The sequence below is a fragment of the Mastigoproctus giganteus genome, chromosome 8 (genome assembly GCF_048544385.1).
Source record: "Mastigoproctus giganteus isolate SK-2022 chromosome 8, ASM4854438v1, whole genome shotgun sequence".
NCBI lineage: Eukaryota > Metazoa > Arthropoda > Arachnida > Uropygi > Thelyphonidae > Mastigoproctus > Mastigoproctus giganteus.
In genome coordinates this window covers 180,573,369-180,600,972 of record NC_143582.1, presented here as the reverse complement: position 1 = coordinate 180,600,972, position 27,604 = coordinate 180,573,369, and the positions used below count along the sequence as shown (strand labels likewise).

Genomic DNA, 27,604 nt, shown 5'->3' with positions numbered 1-27,604 from the left:
CCATGACCTGTCATACTTCTAACAGTCATGGAGCAAGAAATGCCAAACTGGCAGCATTGGGGATCACTGAGGATCCTGCCTGCACCTACAGGGAACTGGAGGATTGACACCACCTTATGTTCTATTGCCTGCATTATGATCTTCGCAGCCTCCTCATTACAAGGCTTAGATATCTCCCACGTAACCAGGAACACCACATACTGGACACCGAAGTAGAGTACAGGATATTCAGCAACTATTTGCAGAACCTCCGAAAAGAAGAATGCTTCTTGCTACGCATGACAGCCCCAACAATAGACAAGTAAACCGTGAACAAAACGACCACCAAGTAGGACAAAACTCTGATTCGGCTGATTAAAACCGGTTGATAGGACAACAGGACCCAAACTGACAATTCCTGAGTTACAGGCACTGAACTGATACCCAGAACGGACAACAGACTTACATGCGCCGAATTGACACTTGAAATGAACAACACTCTAATTACAGCAACCAAGGACAGGATAACCACCCGGAACTGACAAATACAACAGAGCTGGAAAGTCGCCTGAAATAGACATCACACCCAAAATGGACTGAGGCTAGCAGACACAGATTATAGGTACTGAATTGATACCAATAATGGACATTCACTCTTACCATAGAAACCTCATGACGGGATTACCATCTGAAATTGACAGACAAAACCGAGCTGTCTGTCACCCGATTTGGACATGAAACTCTACACTTCGACCAATCGGTTTGAGTGAAGAAATGCTAATAACAGAAGATAGACTGAGACACTTGGGCTGATGAACTAAATCGGGTTGCGAAACCAACAATTTAACCATGATAACCATCAATGTTCTCCTCCTCATGACAGACAACTGCTCATCAAACTGTTTCCATGAGTTTAACCTCCTGACTAGTGATCCAAATCTCACTGGACATGACATCTCGGATGTGACCATTACAGAACTTGACGACAACTGCTAATCAAGGAAAACAATCACACGGATTTGACAATGCCACCAGAGTGCCATAAAATGCCAACTGAAGCATATGGCATTCTGGCGATCCACCCATGCAACCTTTCATGGATACTTTCATTCCACCATACCTTTTTCACCTGATGGAGTCCTCTCCATTGTCACTGGGGATGTCTTCTCTTTTCTTCCCATCTTTTTCTTCTCTTTCCCACCCCTTCTCCAGTCTTTGGTCCTTTGGTCCTTGAGGTTGTCACAGACATTCTCTCAGATATGCCAGACAAGCTGTTCTTGCTACCTGGGAGTCTAAAACGCTGATGGAACTGATATTCGGGTGACACTCAAGTCAAGTGGACCCAATTTCGGCGAGGTCCGGACGGTCTATGACAGCCAAATCCTTTGCTTGCACCTTCACGATGGTGGGACTGTTAGTAATCCTGGGTATAACCTTCATGCACAAGTACATGGTGGGTGACCACCCAGGTGTGAACCAACGTAAGCAGGGGTCGAGGTGTGGCGGCCACACCACATGGAGGAACGCCGCCCCTCTATGTTACCAGGCAGTACTAGGTGGTAGATGACTCTCATCAACCGGTGAAATACCACCACTTTGCTTATTGGAGGCTTGAAGTGGTGGAACCCATGTTTAGTCTCTAGAGCTAAGTTCCGGCCAACCCTTCCCTATCTCTTCCATCATGCAGTATGATTGATGATTTTTGAGGTTATGATGAATGTCGTGGCGAGATCCAATATTCCTTACATTTCGAGGGTACAGCTCTAACACGGTGTTCGCAGGCCGGCCGCTAGATAGTACACCGGACCAAACCTATTGGTAACTCTCTAGGAGGCTTCCGGATCAGCTAGTGTATAATCTTGCTACCTCTACTCTGCCAGATAGTGACTGGAGGGAGTCCGAGTAGTGTGTATGCGGGGAGCATTGTCGAGGCCACGTTATGTCAAGGATCTGGGTATATTCTTACCACATGTACGCCATATCCAAAAATTTCATTACTACATACAGCATGTCCCACCCACTTTTTCTTACTATAGAATACACCACGAATTGTCAAAATAATAGAGCAAGCTTATCTGCGAAAAGAACTAAACCTCCCAAGGACTTCCTAATTCATTTCACAAATATACGTGGTCTCAATTCCAATCTCAACGATGTCCATTTCCACTTGCAGTCTTCCAAACCCCATGTACTTTTTCTGACTGAATCTCAGTTATCAGTTGATTCAACTACTGCTCATCTCAGATGTCCAAATTATTTGCTGTATGATTCCTTTCGCCTCAAAGGTGGTACTTGTGCATATGTCCGTTCTGATATTCCCTGTCAGAGACTTGGCAATTTGGAATCTCCTCTCTTTGATCTTCTCTGGCTTAAAATCTCTATACCTCATTGTGTAAAATTCATCTGTTGTCTCTACCGTTCTCCCAACTCCACTAATCACTTGGAGCTCTTTGACTTCCTCTCTTTGCAACTTGACTTTCTGCAGTCCAACTTTCCTAACAGTGAGGTAATTTTCCTTGGTGATTTTAACGTTCACAACTCCAGCTGGCTTCCGTTTTCTAGTCACACCGACCCAGCAGGTCGAGATGCTGAGGCTTTTGCAATTACTAATGACCTAGCACAGATTGTTCATTTACCTACAAGAATACCGGACAATCCTAATCATACAGCCAATACGCTTGATCTTTTTCTCACAAACAACCCTTCTAAGTACAAGGTTGAAGTGAGAGGTCCTTTAGGCACTTCAGATCACAACTTGGTGATTGTCTCTTCTCCAATGGAACCTTTATCTCATGGCTATTCCCAACCTCGTATTGTTTGGCATTACAAGAATGCAAAATGGGATGACCTGCGAGACTTCTTTTCTTCTTTTCCTTGGTCGGATTACTGTTTCAAAACTTCTGATGTCAACGTTTGCTCAGATCGTGTCAGTGAAATTATTCTTGCAGGAATGGAATCCTTTATCCCACACTCCACTTTAAAATCTCGTCCTTTATCTAAACCTTGGTTTTCCAATAAATGTGCTAAGGCTGTCCAAGAGAAGAATGTTGCATATCGTAATTGGCTTGTTTCTAATTCTTCAGTTTCATTTTCTGCCTACACCAAAGCTCGCAACAATTGTAAAGCAGTTATTAATCAGTCCAAACTAGAGTTTGAACAGGCTAAGAGTAGAAAACTTGCTTCTTGCCCTAATGGTAGCCGAGCATTCTGGTCTCTTGCCAAAGCTATTGGCCGCAACTTTTGCACATCTCTGCTCCCACCTCTGTCCAAACCAGATGGTTCTGTTGTCACTTCAGCCAAGGATAAAGCTGACCTGCTAGCATCCCATTTTTCTTGGAGCTCATGTATTAATGATCTTGGTAAAACACCTCCCACCATTCCTAACACGCTCCATTCAATTCCTCCTGTGGTCTTCCGTCAAAAGGATATCAGAAGGATTTTGATGAATCTTGATGCTAAGAAAGCTCCAGGTCCTGATGGTATTTCTCCACTTGTTCTCAAAACCTGTGCTCCTGAACTTACTCCTATTCTTTGCCGCCTTTTTTCACTTTCTTATTCCAAAGGTGTTTTCCCTTCTGCTTGGAAATTTGCTCATATCCAGCCAGTTCCTAAAAAGGATGACAAATCCCTCCCATCCAATTATCGTCCCATTGCAATTACTTCTACTCTTTCTAAAGTAATGGAGAAATCAATTAACCGCCAACTCTTAAACTACCTAGAAACCTTCCGTCTGATCAACGATCGCCAGTATGGATTCCGTCAGTGTCGATCCACTGGTGATATTCTGGCTTATGTTACCCATTTATGGACTGATTCAATGGAAAGGTTCGGTGAAACACAAGTAGTTGCTCTTGACATCTCAAAGGCTTTTGATCGTGTTTGGCATAAAGGTCTTCTAAACAAGCTTCCATCTTATGGTTTGCCAACTGTTTTTAGTAATTGGGTATCCAGTTTTCTCTCTGATCGCTCACTGAGGGTGATGGTAGATGGCTCTCTGTCTTCTAACTTCTCCACTAATGCCGGTGTCCCCCAAGGTTCAGTTCTTTCCCCCACTCTTTTCCTCTTGAATATCAATGACCTTCTTCCATTGACTGGAAATCCTATCCATAGTTTTGCCGATGATAGCACATTGCATTCAACTTTCCATTTTGAGAAACCTTGTCCAGCTCAATCAGCTTCAAGTTCTCGAAAATCTGCTGCCAATTCCTTAAATGCCGATCTTCAGGTAATTCTCCAGTGGGGCAAAGACAACTTAGTTGATTTCAACCCTTCTAAAACTCAATCTTGTCTTATATCTCGCAAAAAGGATTCTTCTGCTCCTATGCTTATCTTTAGTGACACTCCGATTTCTAGGCAAAATGATATATCTCTTTTGGGGATTACCCTGACTTCTAATCTCTCTTGGCACAAGCACATTACAAATATTGCTTCCTCTGCATCTAAAAAACTTGGTTTTCTCTTTCGCTCTCGGCGTTACTTTTCTTCCAAACAGCTGCTCACTCTGTATAAATCGCAAATCCGCCCTGCTATGGAATATTGTTCCCACATCTGGGGTGGTGCCCCCAAAACCTCTCTCAGGCTTCTTGATTCCATTCAGAAGAGGGCAGTTAGGTTAATTAATGATTCATCTCTAACAGAGTCTCTCCACTCGCTTTCTCATAGACGCACTGTTTCTGCTGCATGCCTCTTGTACAGATACTTCCATGGGCACTGTTCTTCTGAATTGGCTTCTATAATTCCCGCTCTCTCTTTCAAAACAGTCCGAACACGTGCCGCCACCAGCCAACATCCATTTACTGTCCAACTTCAAACCCACAGAACCAACTTTTCATCTTCCTCACTTATTCATTCAACTGCCGTTTTCTGGAACAACCTTCCTTCATACGTATTTCCTGAAAATTACAATCTACAGAAGTTCAAGTCCAATATCAACAAATATCTTCATTCGTCTTCTCAACCTCCAACCCAAGCACGGTACTAAGTACTATAGGTTCTAATACCTCTCGTGTTTGGGGTTCTCATAAAAAAAAAAAAAAAAAAAAAAGTCTTCTACCCACTCTCTGACTTATCACACGTTTTTTTTCCCCCTTATATATATACATAGGTCCTTGCCGCTGAAGTCTTCGGAAATTAGGCGGAAGGACTTGCCAGAGTACCATTTCGATCCCTCTGACCTCCCTCCACGTGACTAAGGATGGGCAACGAGGGCTCCCACTAGGGCCCAACGGCTAAATGGTCATAGGAACAACATAACATGACACACAAACAGAGTACACAACGCGGAGATGGGACGAACTCTTGGGGCCGTTAGACAACGAACACTTTATAGTTTATCTGTTAAGTGGCCAGAAATAACAAAGCAAAACAAAACACACAAATCGCAGACATAACCCATACTGATTTCTGGCCATTTTACAGAGTTTTGCATTCATCACAGTGTACCATGGCGGAGTGAAAATAATGTTTAGGTGCTGACCTACGTAAGACACAACGCCGACCGGGCTAGCCAGGTGGGTAAAGTGCTTGCCTGGCAACCCAACGGTCGCGGGTTCGAATCCCGCCTCGGGCTTGGATCAATGTACTGCAAAAAACTTGGGAGGTGCACTATGGCCACAGAAGCCGATGCGCCAACAACTACCAAAAAAAAAAAAAAAAAAGTAAGACACAACACAGGTCCACTCTGTTCATCTAAAGGAGACATACTATAGCATGAAGCCACTACTCGAAGCAGTTCAATACAGCACTCATCAATGGAATATCCACGGTGACCTCACTATCATTGGTATTTTAATGGGCATGCAAGGAAGGTTCCCAAAATTTTGGTGTTTTCTGTGCCCACAGGACAGCTATTATTCTACTGCAGAAGCTGCTCCATCATACATGACTAGCCTTAAAGAAGGATATATGAGCCAGAAACGAGTAGTGCAGTATGTTCCATTAATAGAACCAATGCAGATTTTCCTTCAAAATATCTTCATTAAACGTGGCCTAATGAAAAGTTTTGTGAAAGCGGTAGGTTGGATGAATTCGAGAGGGTTTCATTACTTAAGTGAGAAATTTCCAAAGATCAGTGCTGCAAAACAGGGAATTATTGTGGAGCCTTAAATCGGAGAGCTTCTGGAGGATGAAAGCTTCAAGAAAATTTTCAATGTATTAGAAATAAAAGCATAGCAAACTTTCAAATGTCTACTAAAAATCCATCCATAAAACGCTATCTTTGTATGCGGGCAACCGAAAGTCTCCCGCATGCAAAGACGAAGTTCATAAACTGTTTGATTCATATAAAAAAATGTCATATGTCGCTGAAACTTCATTTCGTGCATTCGCATTTAGACCTCTTTTTCGAAAACCTTAGCAAGTTAGTGACGAACGTGTGTGTGTGTGTGTGTGTGTGTGTGTGTGTGTGTGTGTGTGTGTGTGTGTGTGTGTGTGTTTTTGGGGGGGGGGTGGTCTGTCAAGACACTAAGTCAATGGAAAATCGCTTTCAAAGTTTCTGAAACGAACGCATGCTGACAGACTACTGCTGAACGTTGCACCCCGACATTTCAAAGTGTACCAAAGTAAATCATCCTCGCATTTTTGAATTGTACATTTATTTACTACAATAATGTACCGTGTTATTTTAATTCTGTGTAAAAATGTAATTTTAACCAGTTTCATATGTTTTGTAATGAACACGTCTTAATTAACTTTAAAATAAATGCTCTTTATTGTACAAGCCCTTACAGTCAGAAAAAGCCAGGGTGTGCAATGTATGTAAATAATAAGCGAAACGTTATAATATTAATCAAAACCTACAAATAAAGTAAAAGTCATATAATACAAAAATGAAAAATGAGAATTATACAATGCAAAAAAAATTTCAAAGAGTAAGTTGAACCATATGGCTAATAATAATAATAATAATGTTCTTGATTTCGTGGATTAGAGTCAAGGAAAACTGAAGAATCGTTTCACGAAACTTTTTTTTATCAGTGGCAAATCCTTTGGGATCACAGTCTAGTTCCAGAATGATGGAGAGAAGTTGTTTTTTGTATGAACCTGGCCGTTATGCAGAGCCTGTTGCTGTGACGGATAAATACAAGTGGCGGCAACAGCCATGAACACTGTTCCCAGATATTTGTACATATCTTTTCGGAGATCATGCCCACAGATGCTTTTATTGTGAAGGCTGGCAGTCTTCTATGCTGAATAGTTGTTGGCAGTGTATTAAAGATGAAGCTGTTGAGCCATAAACGTGGTGCGTTGTTGGAAAGGAAGGCAAATTTGGGTTGATGCCTACTTAAACAGCCAGAATTCTGAGGAGTAAAAAAAAAATTAACATTCGTGGGACCTGCGGAGGCCCAGATTTCGCTGCCGGAGAGGATTGCTGGAAAGACAGTGCCACTAATGAAGTTCGATACTATGCAGATATCTTTAACATGAAGAAGTTGTGTTTTTTTAGAGCCAGAGAACCATGACTGCAAGGGTATCTTGGTGATTACTGATGGAGAGCTTGTTGCCTGTGTGAGTTATTGATGTTAACAGTAGTCACATTACGAAAACATATTTGAAATCAGCGTCAAAAACTGAGTTAGAAAAGTGTGTTTACATCTTTCATAAAAAAAAAAAAAAAAAAAAAAAAAAAATTCTGCCAGCGTAATCAAATAACATCCAATCAACGGCGATCCTGTGGTCGGAAAGAGCTCGTTGATGCGAGAGGACAACGGAGGCTGGCGAGACTTGTGCAGCGTAACAGAAGAGCTGCATCACTCATATAACTCACTACAAGTGTAACCTTTCAGAAACACAACTGCTCATACATTATAATTGCTGACAGGCCACGGAGCGTTCAACGCGAAATTAGCATCTTGCAGAATCCTAGAGGACCCACGTTGCTCTTGTGGGGAGCCAGAAACCTGGACACACATAATGTATGAATGTACCAACTATGAAAACCTACGCTGCAGACTTATGACAGCAGCCACATACTTCCCAAGACATCTCGAGTCGCACCTACTAGATTCATGCGAAGAGTACAAGGCACTAGCCAAATTCGCGCAGGAGTTGTTCACCCGGCGCAAAACACGAATTGCTGTTCACAGGGAACCACAATAATAAGGAGAAACTTGTGCAAGAGCTGCTTACCCCTCCAGCTCAAAACACAACTTCTGAATATACGAAACTTCAATAAGGAGGGACCTCGCGGACTCTTAGCACAACAACCTATCTGATAGAGACGCCGAAATATGAATGACGAGTGTGAGGATACCCGCTCATGCATCGCCTGCACAAAAATGGATATACAGTACAACTACTAGACAGGTCGGGACTGTCCCAGGAATGACGAACTTTCACGGCTTGGACACTTCAACTACTGGGACTACACGCAGCTTTGCTGCCGACGCCACAAGGCGATCCTACACCTGTGCTCACTTGCACATGGCTTTTACTCCAATTCCTGGGCGGGGGAGAGAGGGGACGGCTCTGCTGTTTTTCTCTCCCCCTCGCCCACCCCTCTTTTCCTCCTGGTGGGGCATGAGCATGCCCCACTGACCTTCTCTGGGACCGTCTTCCCTATTGACCCCATATTTCTGACTTTTCCCCCCAGCCTTCAGTCTCCTCCCCACTCTGACTAAATATCATAGCGTATGCCCCACACTACCAAAATTTTAATTGTTCAAATCAAGTCACGCATGCCCTTTTGGCCTATAATAATCCTTAGCGTCTTACCCTGAAAATCGCCGCGTGTTGCATTACAATTTTTTTTTTTTTTTTTTTTTTTTTTTACATAGGCCCTAGCCACTGAAATCTCAGTAAACTAGGTGGCAGGGCCTGCCAGAGTAAAGCTCCATACTACTGTGTACCTGGTCTGCCTCCACGGGGCCAAGTGTGGGCAACGTTGGGCCTCAGTAGGGGTCCAGCGGCTAAATGGCCAGATGAACAACGATACATAACATTACACTTATACAAAATCCATACACTTTTAAATCTCTGGCCTTCCCAGTGAACTGGTACACCTACAATGAAAGCAACGCGGAGATGGGGGAAACCCCTGGTGCCATTAGACATCAATACACTTTACACTTTACTTTACATTGTAATGGGTGGGGTCTCGCATCTGACGACCAAACCGGTGTCAGCAAAAAATAAGAACGTACGGTTACAGGGAACTCAGGAACATCAACATGGGACGGTACAGGATTGCAAAAACATTATCTGATCTGACGAATCTCGGATCTGGCAGTTTCATGCTGAAAGGAGGATTAGAATATGGCGAAAACAATATGGATCCATTATGCCTGGTGGCAGCAATGTAGGCTAGTCGTGGTGGTGTAATAATGTGAAGAGTATTTTCGTGGTGCATATTACGTATGCAACATACATCTCGTATGGAACATACTAGATGTATGTTCCATATGTATGGTCCAAATATATGTTCCATATGTATGGTCCAAATATATCTTCCATATGTATAATCCAAATATATCTTCCATATGTATGATCCAAATATATCTTCCATATGTATGTCTCCTAACATACGTTAGGAACATACATCTCGTATGTTCCTTAATACCTGTAAAGTAAGATTTGGTTCCACAACTTTATCTGGAAATTGTTTCCGACCATTCACTTCCTTTCGTGGCAGTAGTTTGCAGAGGCGAATGAGTTCTTCAAAAGGATAATACGCAATGTCACAAGACCAGAATTGTACAGTAATGGTTTCAGGAGCATGAGAGTGAATTCAGCCTACTGCAGTGGCCTGCCGTCTTACCACATCTGAATCCTTTTGAGCACGTGTGAGATGAAGTGAAACTAGCTATTCAGATTAAAAATCCACAATCATCAAATTTGTAACAACTGTGGAAAGTAGTAAAATCCACCTGGATCAGCACCTCTGTGGCACGCTTTTGATACCTTGAGTCACAGACGCATTCGCTATTAAGGTAGGTGTACCTAATGAAGTGACCGCTTAGTTTATGAAAGTTTGAAAAGTCTGCGAATCGAAAAGCTGTATTGCATCCTAACATACCGTCCTTTATTGCTCCAATACCACACAATAAACTGCCGGTTTCCATCACCTGCTGGAGGAGAGTTTTCAGAATTTCATGAATTTAGCCTGCTGTAGTGGCCTCTGTATGAATCTGGTGAACAAGATAATTACACCTCATTAGCCTATTCAAGTAAAGCGCCACATTTCTGTAATCAATAAGAATCGAATGACTAAGTGAGGACTTGAGTCTAAATCCAATGCAAAAGCCCCTGATATATCGTTTAAAAGAGTGTCATCTGCTAGATTCCACATGCAAGACCCGCATAAAAAAGACATGTTAATTATACATATATTGTTGAATTCCTGTGCTGTTTTGATTTGCTGGTCTATATGAATAAATTAGTATTAATGATAATGTAGAAGAAGAGCATCTTTTCATTAGATGGTAGCTAAAGTTTGAAGGTTGTTTGTTTGCTTCACGGTGGGAATATAAACCCGTCGATTCTTATGCACACTCTGTTCATATTAAAGAAGACTACGGTAATTCGAAGCATGTTAGAGAAGATCAAGTATGGACCAATTTTTTTTTTAAGTATCTTGAAAATTTATCCATCTTGAAGTCATCAGTCATCAAGATGCTTGAAAATACTGGGATGTAGTGACCTATATCTCTTAGATACAAGGTATGGAATGGGTTAATATGTGTCAATATGAATAAAGTAAGTAATTTAAATCAGCATTCATTGACTTAATTTTAATTAAGCAACTTCCGTGGGCAGACGAATAAAATTTACCTGTCGAGCCTGAATGCTACATAAGAAAAGCAGGAATTCCGATAGGTTGTACACCAATTTATGACTCACCATTTGATAGCGAAAATACATGATTTTTCCAAAGAGAGAATGAAATTTTTGTATACTGAAATTTCTCTTCATTATTATCACTGAATGCGAGTGTTATCCTACAACGACTTGTGACGATAACTTCATATGCAAATTGTAGAGAATTGTTAATAGAAAATAGTGTACAGCAAGAAAGCATTTTCGGGAAGTTTTATTACAGCACCCCTTAGCCACCAGATATGTTAAATCGAAAAAAAGGAGCAGTACAGGTTATGGTGACAACAGTTTAATGAATGGAATTCAAAAGGGATTTCAGATTTTTTAATGTTATAGTTTAATGTTCTGAATCAGAATCGATTCAGAATATATAGAATCGGAATCAATCAAAAAAATGATTTAAAAAAAGTAAATAGAGTTAAACCAAGTGTTGCGGGAGCTTTTGCTGTTTGCCTCAATCTAAATGAAATAATTTACCATGCAGTTTGTTTTCCCATGAGCTGTCGACATTAACTTAAAATTAAGCATATGGAAACGCACTCCTTAAGGGAAGCGAAAAAAAAAAAAAAAACGAATGTGGAGTCTCCTTTGGTCTCACGCGCAGTTCTTATCTGAAAAGTAGGCGTAAAAAGGCAAGCGGTTAGCTCGAATACAAAGGCACTTGTGAGTTAGACTTGCTCGCTATCCATAATCACCAACGTGATCTCCCCGCCAGCAAACAGGTCGCTGAGTTCGTGCTCAGCAAATTCTATTACACCTCATCAGATTTACCATCAAAATTCTGGTGAAAATGGCTTCCTGCTACTGTTATACGCACCTTTTAATCATTTCAAGTCTCATGCTGATACCGTTCAAGGCCTCGAAATCACTTTGGGTCAAATGATTCAAGTTTTCATCCATTGCTACCTACCACGCAGTATGGGAACGCCCCTCCATTTCAGTATTTTATCATTGAATGACATTTCCGGAAACAAGGAACCAAAGAGGAACAACAGCAGATAATAGTTTTCTTTTCTTCCTTTTTTCCCCCTTCATTTCGTCGCTTTTGTACTGGAGTTTTAAAGGCTCCTTGGAAGTATACAGTTATCATGGAATTGATCAAAGGGCGGGTCACCTTCTCTTTATTGTAGAGAAATGAACTCTAAAGTAACGAATGGGCTCGATTACCAAAGTACTATATTTTGCTGCTTAGTAGCTTGTAAAATATCTTATAAGGTTGATCATACTACTTCCTTAATGGCTTAGACATTCCCCACAAAATGCTCTTGTTAGTTGTATAACAAATACGGTGTCAAAGGACATGGACACATACTGTCAATCAAATCTTTCAAACAGATCGGCAAATCCATTCGGTGTATTAGATAAGTACGAATGTGAAAAGGTTATTTAATGTACTCTGCTTTGTTTGTTTCTTTTCTAATCTGAATTTGCAAACTAAAAAAAGCAATTACCCATGTCTTGAAAGATTTATGGAATGGAACTCTCTCCAAATTCCAACTAAGTTTCAGTTAAAGTTTACAATTGTAAACTTTAACCGAACTGGACTTTTTTTTGTAAACTTTTGACTGTCAGAAATGAGTCCACATGAAATTCATAAGATTTAGCTCCGTTATTTAAATCATAAAACGATGATTATGTTTTTGTAAAAGTTGAATTGTCGGCTGGATTCTGCAACCTTGAAGAACAAGTCGCCATTCGTAATCACCAATTTAATCAGATAAATATGCTGGCTTCTCGATAATATGCAACAATAAACATCAGGATTATCAAGATTGCACCATCTCGCTCAGAAGACTATATATACGTCCTCTTCATTAAAATTTGTTAGGAATCATTCGCATTTGAAAATATTACAGTATTTAATACAGGATGGTAAAGCCACTCCTGAGAAGCACAGTTGGTAGAATCACCGTTCTAGAAAAGACCTGAGTTCGAGTCCCGTCGATGGCGCGAGGAATTTTTATGGTCTTTTTCACAACGGGGCTGAGTCAGTCGAGCGTAGCATGATTTTTTCTCCCGGAAACTCGGATATGGCCTTAGTCGCTGATATTCGTAAAACCCTACTAAAACAACAGCACGTTAAAGCCTACAAATGAAATCTCTGTGCAAATAAACTACTCTGAAATTAAAAAAAGTATTTTTATCACTTCATTCATAGTTAATATGTGAGGATTATTCCGTGAACATGAATATCCAGGTAGTCTTGATTGCAAATAGCTTCAGCATCCTCGAAAATTAAGTTATAATAAGAGTGATGTTTCTGTTGACTTTGTTTTTTTTATTCTCTCCATACTAGCAATAAATCCAGTACTGTCTTTTCCTTTGTATATTTTATTATAACTGAAGTCAGTTTAGAGTCTTAAAAGATATGAAAAGTATGGGAAATACCATTGTTAAGTGAAAACCATTTGTCCCTAAAAGAAACTGAAATTTGTGTAAACAAAATCAAAAGTTCCGTTTCACAGCGAGCTCACACGTACATACGTACATTACACCTGCTTTTCGGATACAGTTTATTGAATTTACAATTCTTACCAGTTATCAAATTTCGATTAGCTGTCTTTTTCTTCTTGCAACAGAGCAATGCTCTCTTCCTTTCTGTGTTACCAAAACGGAAGAGAAATGCATCCAATAAATACAAAAAAAACAAATACAATCGTAATCTTGTACCAGATCTTCATATATTTGAGTCATTTGAAGAAGTACTTGAACGGGTGAGAGTCAAAATTTTAAGCATAATCCTGTACTTTTTATCAAACTTTCTTCTGGGATGGAATGAAAAAGATTATCAAGGTAGGATGTATCAAGATGAAAAATTATGTATTTCGATGGTTCCGGAATTAATTATTTGAAGCCATGCTGAAACGCGTTTTATTTATGGACTCATCCTCGATAAAAAAAAAATAATAATAAAAATAACATACCAATAATTAAAATTACTAGAGGGATCTCTCCTTAACAGTATGAAAATACATAATATTTAGCTGAATACTCCTCCTTTATAACAGAAAAAGTTGACAAATTCTAATGGAATTTGACAGACCCAAACAGTAATGCTTATCATTTTGCGCTGTTTAAAAATAGCCTCGAATATTGGTTTCCGACTGCTTAGAACGTTATAATTCTTTTTAAACCGTTGGAAGTCGAAATGAATTTCATAAATTTAGTTATTTCTAGGTGTTTTATGTAATTTTTGTTTTAGTATCAACCCTTAATATACAGCGAATATTTATTCTTTCAGGTTTTATATTGAAATCGTGCTATTATATATCACTCCAATAAGTTTTATGTTTTGTTTGTTTGTGTGTGGAATTCCTTCATCTATCGACTATTCCGGTCAGCGGCGTATCCAGGTATCATCGTAGGGGGGGGGGGCATGTCGATCAAGGTTTTGAGTTTTTTTTCAGAACGTTCTTTTTCTGCTGCGTTCTTTTTCTTTAATTTCAAAATTTTGGTTAAGTCGAATTCATATACAGTATATGGTCGCTTGTGTGATCTTTATCGCCTGCAAATTTGCCTGCACACAAACGTATTAACGAGCCAGTTGCATATAAAACCTCTGAAACAGTCACGGGATGGGGGGAGGATTCCCTCCTTCAAGGTTATCGAACTGCAGTCCCGACTACATTAAGAAGTTTCTCCAGCGGTATTCGAACCCAAAACTCCAAACGATTGACAAGTGGCGAACTGAAGTGACTATTCTGTGACGGAGGATTGTGTGCTATATGAGCTATGGGAGTATTCAATTATAAGAATTGTTTTCTCTCCCCCCCTCCCGATTTTGTGTCAGACGATCTCGTTTTAGAAACAGAAGAGCGACTATAATATTTTGCAGCTGCTCTCAGTGAAAGTGTTGTCCATTGTACAGCCTAATTACGCGAGTTTCGCTAAAGCTCGTGACTTGGAGCAAAGTCCATTTATACAACTTCCATGGCAGTATCATTTATCACCTCCATAGAAACAATTGTTGTTGTTGTTTTCTACCCGCCCAAATACGTTAACTTACGAGCCCTCCCATTACACTCGGAACTGGGCCATTTAGTAAGTGTTCACTACTTAAATGGAGGCGTTACTGAACACGCGGAATATCGAGCTCGTTCTTCCTAGCTAGCATCGCCACACAAATGTATTGCGGGGAGAGTGTTACTGACAGCTGTAATTCTTTTTCCAATAATTCATAGGGTAGAATTGTAAATGATCCGTGCTTACATTGCACTTTTTCCTGTGTGGGCGTTAACAGGTTGTGGCTTAAACCTTGGATTTTAGGTCACACAGTACTAGGGAAAAGTCACTCTTATTGAAGCCGATTCCATGTTTTAAAGAAATAAATTTTCGTTTATTCTCTAGACGGCCGGACTAGAAGAGGTTACAAATTCGTCATGACTATCTACATAATGAATTATTAATGGCAGCAGGATTTTCAGCGCTGCAGTCACAATGGATCGTGCATTTCTGTGGCAGCATACACGAGCTCGAACCCGCAACCTCCTTACTTATGGCCGCATACTGGACCACTTCCGGCTCAAATATGACTTTTTTTATTTTTCGCTGTATAGACAAAAATTACTCTTGCGTTGATTTTGCCACACAAATCTTAACGATATTTCGATATTTTCTTAACTCATAAATTTTATTTACCATAGACACACTAGTACAAACAACGCAGGAGGGTGGGATAGGAAATAAAAAAAAAAAACCCTTCCCCCTTAAAAATAAATACTGTACTGAATATACAATTACAGATGATGTTCCATCTTCCATCGTTGGAGTAGACTCGATGGATATTCACTAATAGAACGAATCTACACTTATATTTTTTGCACACACACGCTACTTGTACAGTAAAGTCTGAAATTTGCACTTTGCAAGCTGAAATTCTTTAAAATTCGACTCATTTTAATAAAGCATTAATACAATAAACATTTTACAATTCGGAAATTTAAGAAAATAACTGGCACTAGTATTAACAATAACATTTAAGAATCCATGCAAAAAGAATGACACCTCTGTAATTATAAGATGCCGTAGGACTACTTTGTTTTTGCTGCCAGCAGGATTTAAATTGCATAGATAATGCAATGGTATTGATTCTCACAATATAACAAACTTGCCTTTGCAACGAGTTGCCCTGATATTTCACTACTTTCAAAGAGATAACCTCTCTAAAAGGTTCCATCTATTTAAAAGATGAGACTCGTATGGCATGCTGTTTCGGGGGGGAACTGGTGTCCAATGACAAAACATTTGTAAAGAAGTTGTGCAATGTGAGTTGCGATATAGTATACGAAATCAGTTTTCAAAGTTGTAGTAAAGCTAAAGCTCTCTGTCAAAAGTAGTGCAATACTAGTAATTCCTTACAAAAGCAAGTTTTTCTACGGTGAGAATCAAAACCATTGCATTATCCGTGTAGTTTAAATCTGACTGCCCGCAAAAACAGATGAAAGGACAAGATAGTCATTATAGCTGTTTTTGGTGTAAATTAGTTCCGATTTTTTTGCTTAATATTTATTGAAATGTGCCCTTCTAAAAAGGCTGAACTACTAGGTATATCTCTAAAATCGGAAAAATTTTAAAATCTTGCACCTCTCAATCTCTGAGGGTGCCGGAGTTTACTGTATATACCACAAATTACTTAAGCTTGAAACCTGAAACATATGAAAGCATTTATCACTGAAATAGTTTCGGGTTTGAGTGCTCTAGGCACAACTTGAAGTTTTTGTTTCCTTTTAGGTAACATTAACCAAAATACGAGTAAGCATTTTGATTTAAAGTTTAGGAGCAGTCGAACTGGAAGATTATTACGCCTCACCACTGAGATTTTTTTTTTTTTAATCGCAATATCATTTTATTCATGTAATTTGGTATTCCGGAAACTGTGCTTCGTTGTTATTATATCATTTTATTATTTCTGACTTGATAAGCTAGTTATAATGTATTTCTTCGGTGGCAGTACAGCCTGGTTTACAACTTTATCTGCGAGACGTGCGTTACATTTCTTGTGTCTAATTAAAAATCCGTGAAATATAAACGCTTCAGGCTCGATTTCTTAGTTATATCTTGTGTCACATAAATTACTTCATTCTCAACGACAATAGGCAACGTGAGTTAACGATCCCTTTAGGGTAACCTGCGAGGTATAACCTGGGGCCTGATGCAGCCCGCAAAAATATTTCTTTCTAATCCAACGACCTTGGTCTGTCAGCACTTAATTTTTCTCTTATGAAAATAAGAAACTGAAAGTAAAATGTGCTTCCTCATAACAGTCTGAGTGTTGTGAGGTATTCGATAGTACCACGGTAACGATTTTTGCTGAATGTTTTATAGTTAAACCAGTTATGAATTTCAACCTCAGAAGGTTTAGTTTAGAGTCTGACCGTTAGAAATACCAGTGGTGCTATGCAGTCGCTTCTCCTGTACCTAGCTGGTTGATTGTATACTGTATTTTGTTTGAGGGATTTGCTGCCTCTGAACTCCCTACTCAGTTATCGCTCCATCTAAGCAGCGATAACCATCTGCGACCTCCAGTATGTTCTCTTGCCTTACGATGATCCGCTAAGTAGTAAAAGGTTGCCGACCCCTACATTTAAGGTGGGTCTTTGCACACCTCATATGAGGAAAATATTGCCTCTTTTACCACCTCTTGTCTGTTTTTACAACTGAATGCATGGTTACGGTTGAATCTTGAATCTTTATAACACGCAGCTTACATAGATTACATTTTTTTTTTTTTTTTTTTTTTTCCCCGGTCTTCCAAAGTTTAATCTGCTCGGAGGAAGGTGGCCAGCAGTTTCGGAGTTTCTACTCAGCAGTGACCAGTGCAAGTATCAAATAACTCGAAACAAATGTCTTTCAGAAGCTGACTAATTGAAATTTTACGGATTTCTCTTCTCATGCTAATGACAGTTTCTTTCTAAATACTTCTTTCTATAATTATCCTCCCGGATAGCGTCACTTCTGTCTCTCGCGCCATGTGGTAAAGGCCTGCATTTGATTTCTGTTGTTGGCAGAGGTTAACAAATACTCGTTAGGAGGAACTTCTATGACCATTTTTCATTCCTTGGCTAAGTTAGCCAATTTCGGAATAGGGTTGCAAAACTCGCTTGCTTAAGTTTTAGCAAGTAATCCTCCCCTCCACCCCATTTTTCTTTCTACCAAAGCATCGCATGATTTTATTCTTAACAAATCTTTGTTAAAAAAAAAAAATTACTTTGTTCTTTACAATTGTTTTGCCTTATTTTTTTACTTTACGTTGCTTCTCTGCATTTTCTTTTGACATTACAATGAGGTTAGTATCAGATATCTGGTTACAGGAAATTTCCTCTCTTGTGGTCAATTACATTTTCCCTAACCCCATTCCAGAGAAGATGAGCCGCCTGTAATTACATCATTTTGGCGAAGCGCGGTCTCACATACGCTATTCGTACTGTCAAAGAGAGGTCTGAGCGGTATGGGTTCAAATCCAGTCAGCAGTTGAAGGCGTTAAAAGCCTCTTCAACAAAATTCCTCCACTACATTATCGGGGAAGTATGCAGTGACAGCAGCCAGCTGTTGCAGGTTAAATAGAAAGCAAAAACTATGTTACAGGTGCTTATTAAAAATCATTCCTCCCCTCCCTCCTTCCCGGCGCCTCCGTAGCCAGGTGGGCAGGAGCAGCAGTGCGTAGCACACGCTTCTTGATTAGACCGGGGTTCGAGCCCGTGACCACCACCAAATAAGGAGGATGCGGAAAGGTCAGCGAATGACCACCGTATATCCCGGGAGCCATATGGCCTTAGTTGCTAATGCTCCTAAAAACCAAATAATAACAACAACCCTCCTTCCCCCACAGATAACAACGTTAAATAAAATTAATAATTAGAGAAGAAAAAATGAATTCTCCTCGAATTAATATTTTTCCTTCGGTGTGTTATATATTTCTTGTAATATAAGTTTGGCAGACTAACACACAGAAACTACGCCATATCCAGTTCATAAAATTTTGACACCATATTTTCATATTCGCAAGTTTGAAAAGATTAGAAAACTCTATATTCTGATCCTGTTTATATATTTCTAGTGTGTAGCTGATAAAATGCTGTACGGGACACAGTTTCTGAACTAGTGATTGCACCAAACAACTTCGAATAGCAACGCTACACGTTGGAATGAATATCTACCGCGGGGCAGGAGGGAAGTGCTTTTAAGCTCTCTACATCCCGTTTTTCCAGTGACTGCCTTGGAAAGAAGTGATTTTTACGCCTCATTGACTATTCCAGCCTGGCAACCCTCCTTTTGTTCCATAATTGAATTATAGAACCACCTCGATCATTATTTCCACCATGTAATAACAAAGCGGAGATCTTTGCGACATCGGCCCGCTTTGCACACATGACTGAGGTATGTAAATTGTGGGTGTCTTCCTTCGCCACCCATTGGCCATTTAGTAGGGACATGAATAAAAGGAATGTTTCTATAAAGCGAACAAATCACGTAAGATTGAGGACTCAAAAAAAAGGTTCACAGGGACGTTGAACTGCTTTTACTGTCTTAGGTACTGATTTCTTGAAAAGGGGAGTGAGAGAGATGTGCGCATTACTGTGTTGTTTCCTTCTCCTCATCCCCGATTATGTTCTATTGTAGTAGCAGTTCATTACCTATGAAATCGCTGAGCGGGTGCAGTGTTCAGACGTTGTCCTGCGGCTTATCAAATTAGTTCTTTGCTCATCCAAGGTCACCACCGACCTATCAGATATCTGGTTACAGAAAATTTCCTCTCTTGTGGTCAGTTACATTTCCCCTAACCCCATTCCATAGAAGATGAGCCGCCTGTAATTACATCATTTTGGCGAAGCGCGGTCTCACATACACTATTCGTTTTTTTCTTTTCTTTCCCCCTTTGGTTTCAGCTCTCTTCAACCGCGTTCTTTCTACTTTTAACGCTTCTATGCTGCTAACGTGCTCTTCGACAATTGTTGAGCACGTAAGAACGAAACACAGCAATTCCTAAATGACGGCATAGCTCAGTTCCTTTCTGGTGATGTAATTTGAAGAAGCGGAATGAATGGGACAAGAGAAGGTTACGAATGATGTGGATAGTCCCATTAAAGAGGAAGTTATATGTGTTTGAAGCCGCATTAAATCCTGGATATGGTAAAATATAAATGACTTTCAAGCCCCTTCAGGTAGATTGCAGTATGAACGATGCTTTAAGATTCCAGTCCGACAAGATCTGCAGGATGTTACCTAACTCAACAATACATGCACAAAACAAACGACTTGCTTGAATTTATTCCTGATGTGAAAAATCTCTCGCTAGGAGGAGCTATGAGACTATAAAAAGAAAAGATTTCGTCGGAGAAAATTGAGCTCTGTTATAGAAATGAGCACGCTGACGACAAATATACTGTAATTAGAGTGGTCAGGTTCAGCCACAGTATTTCATAGTTTATTTTTTTTACAGAAATAATCGTTGTACATTTACTGTTGATAAAATGACCAGCGGAACAAGCGATAATTCTCGTTCTGGAAAGATGCTAACTCAGGGAAAAACACTCGCAACATATGATGAAGTAATGTAATAGCTGGCACTTGGATATCATTTTCATCCTGATGGCTTCAGCATTTTGCAGCACATACCTGACAAGAATTTTTTAAGAATAACTTATGAGAAAATTCATGATATAGTACGCCATTTTGGAAGATTTTTCCAATAGAAGTTTGAAAGCTTACAAATGCAAAAATTCACACTGAACCCATCGAACAAAACGCTATAACTGATCTAGATGCTTCTATGCTAGAATGTATGATTTTTAAGAGTCTTGTCGCCAGATGCTTCGCTGTACTCTTTATTAATCTAAAAACCTCTGGTTGCTACAACTCCATATGGCACACTGATAGGAATTTCTTATTACCTTAGGACATATACTGTAATATTCGACCACATTTTCAATTTTCTGCTCTCTTAAAAACTATTAATGACTGTGCAAAATATTTACAGCGTAATTAACAGATATTTTGACACATGATTGAACCTAATTTTAACACATGATTAAAAGTAATTCTTGCATATATTTGCCCTAAAAGATTAATGATGGAATTTATATTGATGTTGTTAACCCTTCTGTGTAAAATCCTCCTTCATTTGATTGCTCTGGAAATAGTAAAAATACCAATGGGCAGCATTAAAGAAGAACAAGAAAATATAAAAACTTGTGGATGTAAAGGTGGAAACGATATACTATTACCAAGACATTAATGAATAAAAACATTTTATGCAAATATTGTAGAGTAAATAATGGTAGCACAAATAAATCAAGGTGCCGAGGTAATGGAATCATTTAGCATCGCCGCGCAGAAACGAGACCGGCGAAGTTTAAAATGAAGAGGGTGCATAGTGGTGGCATAGTATTTAGGATCATGCGCCACCGATGGTTTCCCACATCTGCGCAACATGAAGAGGTTGTGCAATACCATAGCGCAGTTAGTATACGAAGGATTTCGGCGCCCTCGTGGGTAGCACAGTTGGTAGAATCGCCGTCCTTCCCACACCTGGTAGAAAAGAGCTGGTTCGAGTCCCATTGATAACGAGAAGAATTTTTATGGCTCTGTCTCTCCTTCCCTGGAGTTTGTAGTATAGTATCTCTTTCGGATAACGTCCGTTCTCCATTCTTTCTATATGCTGTATCCATCTGTTTCTGTATGAGTCGATATAATTCAGTACTGAGGTTGTCTGCACTTCTGACATGATGTCTTGATTTCTTTTCCTGTCAAGTCTGGTATAGCCTGCAGTTCTGCGCATGAAACGCATTTCTGCACCAGTCAACCTCCTGTCCCCTTTGCTCATTATCCATGCCTCAGAGCCATAGGTTAGGATAGGTCTGGCGCGGGTGTTATGTATCCGTATCCTTGTTTTCTTATGCACCAGATTAGATTTGAAAATATGGTTTATAGTTTAAGTAATTCCTATGTAATTATTTATTTTTTGCTCAATATCTTTTTCTTTTTCATATTACAGGTGGTATCCTAGGTATTTGAAAGTGTTAACTTGTTCGATAATATTATTATCAATGCAGATCTTGCTTATTGGATCTCTTCCTTTAAATGCTATCACTTTTGTCTTTTAAGATGAGATTTCCATATTAAATGATTTTGCTATTTTATTTAACGAGAAGATGGCTTTCTGCAATGAGTTCTCATTATCTTCTATTAGGGCCTGGTCATCAGCAAAAAGCAGTGTGTCCATTCTTGCTTTGCGGCTAATTTCGATACCTGTCTTGGAGATTTTCCTCCATTCTCTTATAATATGATTTATATATATATATATATATATATATATATATATATGTCGAATAGAAGCAGACACACTCCACATCCCTTTATTGTCTCCAATTCAGTTGTTTGTGTTTCAATCTTAATTTTTATTCTATTATTTTTATAGATATTGAGGATGGCCTCAATCAACTGGTTTGGTATATTGTCTTCTTTTAAGATTTCAAATAATTTTGTTCGGTTCACCTTGTCAAAGGCTTTTTTTTGTAATTTATTAATAAGAGATGAGTTTCCAAATTAAACTCTCTTCTTTTTTTCTATCAGGAGCTTGAGTGTGAAGTAAGCGTCAGCGCATGATCTTCCCCTCCTGAACCCGTTTTGTTCTTCTCCAAAGATGTTTTCATAGTATTTACTAAGTTTCAGTTTTAAGAGGCTTGAGTATATTTTATATCCCCAGTTTAGTAAGACTGATTCCTCGGTAGTTATTGCAGTCGTTTATATTGCCTTTGAAAATTGGCACTACCAGAGTATTTTGCCAGCTATCTGGTGGCGGGCGGCCCGAAACAATCATATTCATCAGTTCAAGTAGCTTAATTTCAAAATTTTTTTCCTGAGTATTTGATCAGCTCTATGTTAATTCCATCGTTGCTTGGACATTTTTGATTTTTACTGTTTTTAAGCGCTGTTTCCAGTTCTTTGTTAGTGAAGGCTTCTATTACATCATTGTTAGATGTTGTTTTATCTAGGGGAGGATCCAACTGTAGTCCATAGGTTTTTATAATAGTTGAACCCTTATATTTCTTAAATAATATTTAAGAAATTTCTAGAATATAATGTCCACATGTAATGTCTCCGTAAATACGATGATAACATTTTAATTTAGAATCGATGTGGAATGGTCATTCTTCTAGTAACGCGAGAAAGGTTTTGTATGAAAATTTCCCACATTAGCTCGATTGCTATGATCACACTGAATAGCTACTGCAGGCCTCGATTCTTGGGACTTTTCTTTTCTTTCGTAGGGAATACTTAAGGGATGCTGTGTATGTAGTAAACCTAAGAACCTTTCGAAACTGTCGGAATTGATAATTTGGACAGTTCAAGGCATAAAGAGAAGACGTGCGGTCTATCTAATCCAGAGGTTCCCAAACTTTCTCGATTCACGGCGCCCTTAGTGTCCCAGTAATTTTTTAACGACGCCCCTAGACCAAAAGAAATACCTAACACAGTGGTTTTCGACCTTTTAATAATCCGATTCTCTCTCTCTCTCTCTCTCTCTCTCTCTCTCTCTCTCTCTGTGTTTCAATAATGTTTGAAATAGTTGAAAACTGAATCTTTCATAATAAAATAAAAAGGTAAAGCGAACATCAGAGGCAGCGAAAAGCATATTCCTCTACTTGATGCTTGAAATTTAAAAATAAATTAGAATGATGATTAAAAATAAATAAAAATAATAATGCCAGCAGCTTTATGTGAAATGGCACCCTCTGACGGGCACCACGTCCAAATTTATGTGAAATGGCACCAACAGAGATGTAAACCAACTACAGTAAAATAAAACAAAAATAAACCAAAAATAGACTGACCATTACGCCCCATCTTAACAGAGGACCACCAACCAATAATGGTCAAGGAATCGCTGCATTTCGATCGCTAGACAAATCGCCGCAAAGGCGAGTCGATCGAAAGATCAGCCCGCCACCCGATCCCCAGATCGAACCGCCAATGCAGAGGACTTGAATAGCTGTGGTTCTGATGCAGCGAAAATTAAAAATAGGACAGATACAAGCACTCCAATGCAATGCCACACCATTTGGACGTGGTGCCCATCAGAGGGGGCGTTGTTAAATTTCTATTTAATTGGCATTCAAATTTTAATTGATTATTATTTTATTATCTTTGCATTTAGATTTGCTAAATTATCTTGGAGAGTTTCTGCTGCAATATTTTTACTTTTGATATATTTATATATATAATATTAAAAATATATGTTATATGATAGTTATTATAATAATATAATTATAAACAGAATTACAATTCATGATACAAATTATATATACTTATATAATAATAAATTATATATACCTATATAATAATAATTTTATTCTTTATATAGAGGTACTAAATAATTATAGATCACCACAAAATTAAAAAGATGCGATACCATGGATAGACCGTACACCTTTTTTTATAATGAAACAAATATATAAATTTCAAAAAAAAAAAAAAAACTTTAAGTAACAAACCCAAATTACATGGTACCCCTAGAATGTTGTTGCGGCAGCTTAGTGTGCCACGGCACCCTGGTTGAAAACTACTGAATTCTAATCAATGAGCCTTTAGGTCTGTTTTCAAAACTCGCAATTATGTATAAAACCTGCATTGAACACACATAACAGTATAGTACGTGATTTAAACAACTGGTTATCCGTATTTAAATTATTCCTGTGTATTTGGAATGTAATAATAATAATAATAATAATAACAGTTTTAGTAAGTTATTTAAGGCTTTATTTAATTTCAATCACGTTTACTTATTTATTTTTGGACTACGCCATACGTAACAAATGTATCTTCTTACATAATGCTTCATAAAAATTAAAAGAATCATCCTTTTTATTTTTTTATGCTTTTAGAACTATGGCTCAGGTTCATCATTTACACAAACGGTCTCAGGTTACAGCGTCCTCTCTGATGAATGGAGTTCTGCCTAACGGCGTTCTGCAAAACAGTCGTTTACCGACTTCGCCAGTGCCTTCAGTAGTGGTTACACAGCAACTGCTAAATACCTCCCTGCTTCCCGCCTCAGCTACCTTGAACGGCACAATCGGCTTGAGTGATGGATTATCCTCGACAGAAATGTACTCGGAGAATCTTAGGAGAAGGAAAGTTCACAAATGCGATTTTGATGGATGTGAAAAAGTATATACAAAAAGTTCTCACCTGAAAGCCCACAAAAGAACACACACAGGTAAGTCATAAACTTTCACTTTACGATATTGTACTGATTATATTATATTAAAAGAAAGACGTGGTGGTAGGCAACTCCAATTTTGACTTCAGAGGCCGGAAGATCACAGAGCCTGTTATTAAGGATACCACACAGAACCATATCGATAGGAATAATATCCTTAGTGGATCGCAGCATGGAGGCGTGTAGTCTCCATGTAGTCATGGACTATATTGGTCCTGCCTGACCAATATAGTTAATTGTAATGACAAAATCATAAAACATTTAGGTTTTCGGAAGTTCAGTAATATTTTGTAAAGGAGTAGAGATGATGCATACATATCCGTGTTTTGTAGCATTTGTGGCTGTTTTTTATTCTTCTTTTCCCTGTAGAGGCAAACTGACCGAAGTGCACGCATAATACAAGAATCTGAAGAGCGATGACACAAATAGATGGCGGATTCTCCAACTAACTGTTCAACATTTTTATTTTATATATATAATTTTTAATCACAAACCGTTTTCTAAGTTTTGTTATTATCAAAAGAATAAACTATATAGTTTCTAATTTTATTTAGAATTAGAACAAAACATGATCAGGTAAGGTCAATCAGAGAATCCTAATGCAATTATTTCGTGGTTGATTTATTTCATTAATGTCAATTAATTTGCAGTTGATTTAGAGGTGTCTCACAAAATGTGAAGTTTTCCCACCTTAAGCTATTTGAAAAAAAAAAAAATTATTTTGAACTAACTTGATCTTGTATCATTCTTTTTTAATGCCTTGTACTAACACTTTATTGAAGTTTCATGTTTTAATTTGTCATGAATACGTTCGTCTTATGTTATTTTATTCTGTATCTAACTGGTATTTTGTAATAGTTGGATACAGATAACTTCCCTAAAAGAATGCCACGTGTCTACTTGTTACAAAATACATGTTTTATCCGTAAAAAGTCAGTGTGATTATAACTTGTTTATGAAAAAATTCTGAATCACAGACTCATTAATCATCATCTAAGCCAAGGAGTTGATGAAATCTCCCTTTAGCAACCTTCGAGCTACCACCTCAGGACTCATTACATAACTACATTATTTTTCTATGGGGACCACACACCTCCGTATCTCTCCACACCACTGATTTTCTCTCTCTCTCTCTCTCTCTCTCTCTCTCTCTCTCTCTCTCTCTCCCCCCCCCCCCCGCGATACATAACGATAACATCAGCCTCATTTGTGCGTTGAAGATTGAAGATTGACACTGTCCCCAGAAAAGCTAAGGCTGTCGTCACTAACCTGGATCTGTCACTGACTTTATCATGTTCAAAATTATTTACAGTATAGTTTTGAAATTACTGCAATTGTTATCGTTTGGTAATCGCCAATCATATTTCCCATTTTTTATAACGACCTTAATAATAAGCTCGTTTTATTGAAGTTTTCTACTTGACCTTCTAGAGTTTTAATTCGCCCAGTTTTTCCTCAACACTGTACTTTGTAATTATGCTACTTCTAACTTCAGTAACCCTTAGCAGGGCCAGATTTCCCATTATGTACTGTAGGCGCAGCGCCTAGGGCCTACGAAATTTTTAGAGCCTACGAACGAAGGAAAAAAAAAAAAAAAAAAAAAACCAGTTTTCGAACATTTTCGAAAATCATTTCATTTTCTACGCGTGATATTTCTTTGCAATCGACTCTAAAGTTTCAATTCAATACGCATACGCTATCTAGCGACTGTTCTTGAAACTAGAAGAATAGAAGTAAGTGATAGTCGCTCCGTCAATTGAGGTGGTTTATCTTTTACTATAGCTGAAACTTGAGTCATTAATTGACGTGATTCGCAGTCAAAGTGTTAAAATAGAAGAAACATTTGCCCCCCCTTTTTTAGCACATTTCGGAATAAAAGTGCCTAGGGCCAACATCCTTAGCTAATACTTACATTTCGAAATATACTTCTACGTTTTATAGGACAAATTATTATGATTTATTCTCCTGGTTTTGATTGTTTTCCCTAAAAATCAGGCGGCTTTGCCACGATTTTTTGTCTACGAAGTTGTCAGTTCCTTCATTGGCTCCCCACGCTCCTGACCAATTTTATTTTGCCGTTGCTGTCATTCAAATCAGATCTCCTCGTACATTTTCCCTGCCAGTATGTCATATTATTTACCTATAACTAGGATCCATTGGGTTATTTCTCTCCATTTATTAATCTTTCCGACATCAGTATTTTCTTTTTTTGTCTTTTTTTTTTTTTTTTTGTCATGGCAGCAAGTATTATTGCATATTCAGAACAACTTTTTGAATAATGTTTACTTTTTCACAGTTGCATATAGTCTTGCACAAAACAGTAGTGTTTATTAGCATGGATCTGCATGCTTACATGGAGAAATAAAATATTGTCAATCTTGGGGATGTTGTAAAGGTACTTTGTCAGCTTGTTAACCCAATACCATTATTCAAAGTAAAGGACCGCAGTGGTTTGCAAACTTTTTCTTTCTATTATAGATCAGTATCTTATTTCACCGAAGATGTGTGTAAATTGCCTCCCGAATGATTCCTGTGCAGCAGTTATTTTCGCCATGGTTGAAGTAAAACTGGCTGCTTTCCCTTTGGTCATTT

At 38.6% G+C, this 27,604-nt stretch overlaps 1 protein-coding gene across 1 annotated transcript in view; it reads left to right on the top strand.

Annotated features, from left to right (window-relative positions):
• LOC150082045 (uncharacterized) overlaps window positions 1–27,604 on the top strand; it is a 133,879-nt gene that overhangs the window by 92,171 nt on the left and 14,104 nt on the right. Inside the window, exon 5 of the mRNA XM_090379934.1 lies at window positions 24,675–25,009. Within this exon, the coding sequence (XP_090236060.1) occupies window positions 24,675–25,009 (335 nt within the window). The remainder of the gene's footprint in view (window positions 1–24,674; window positions 25,010–27,604) is intronic.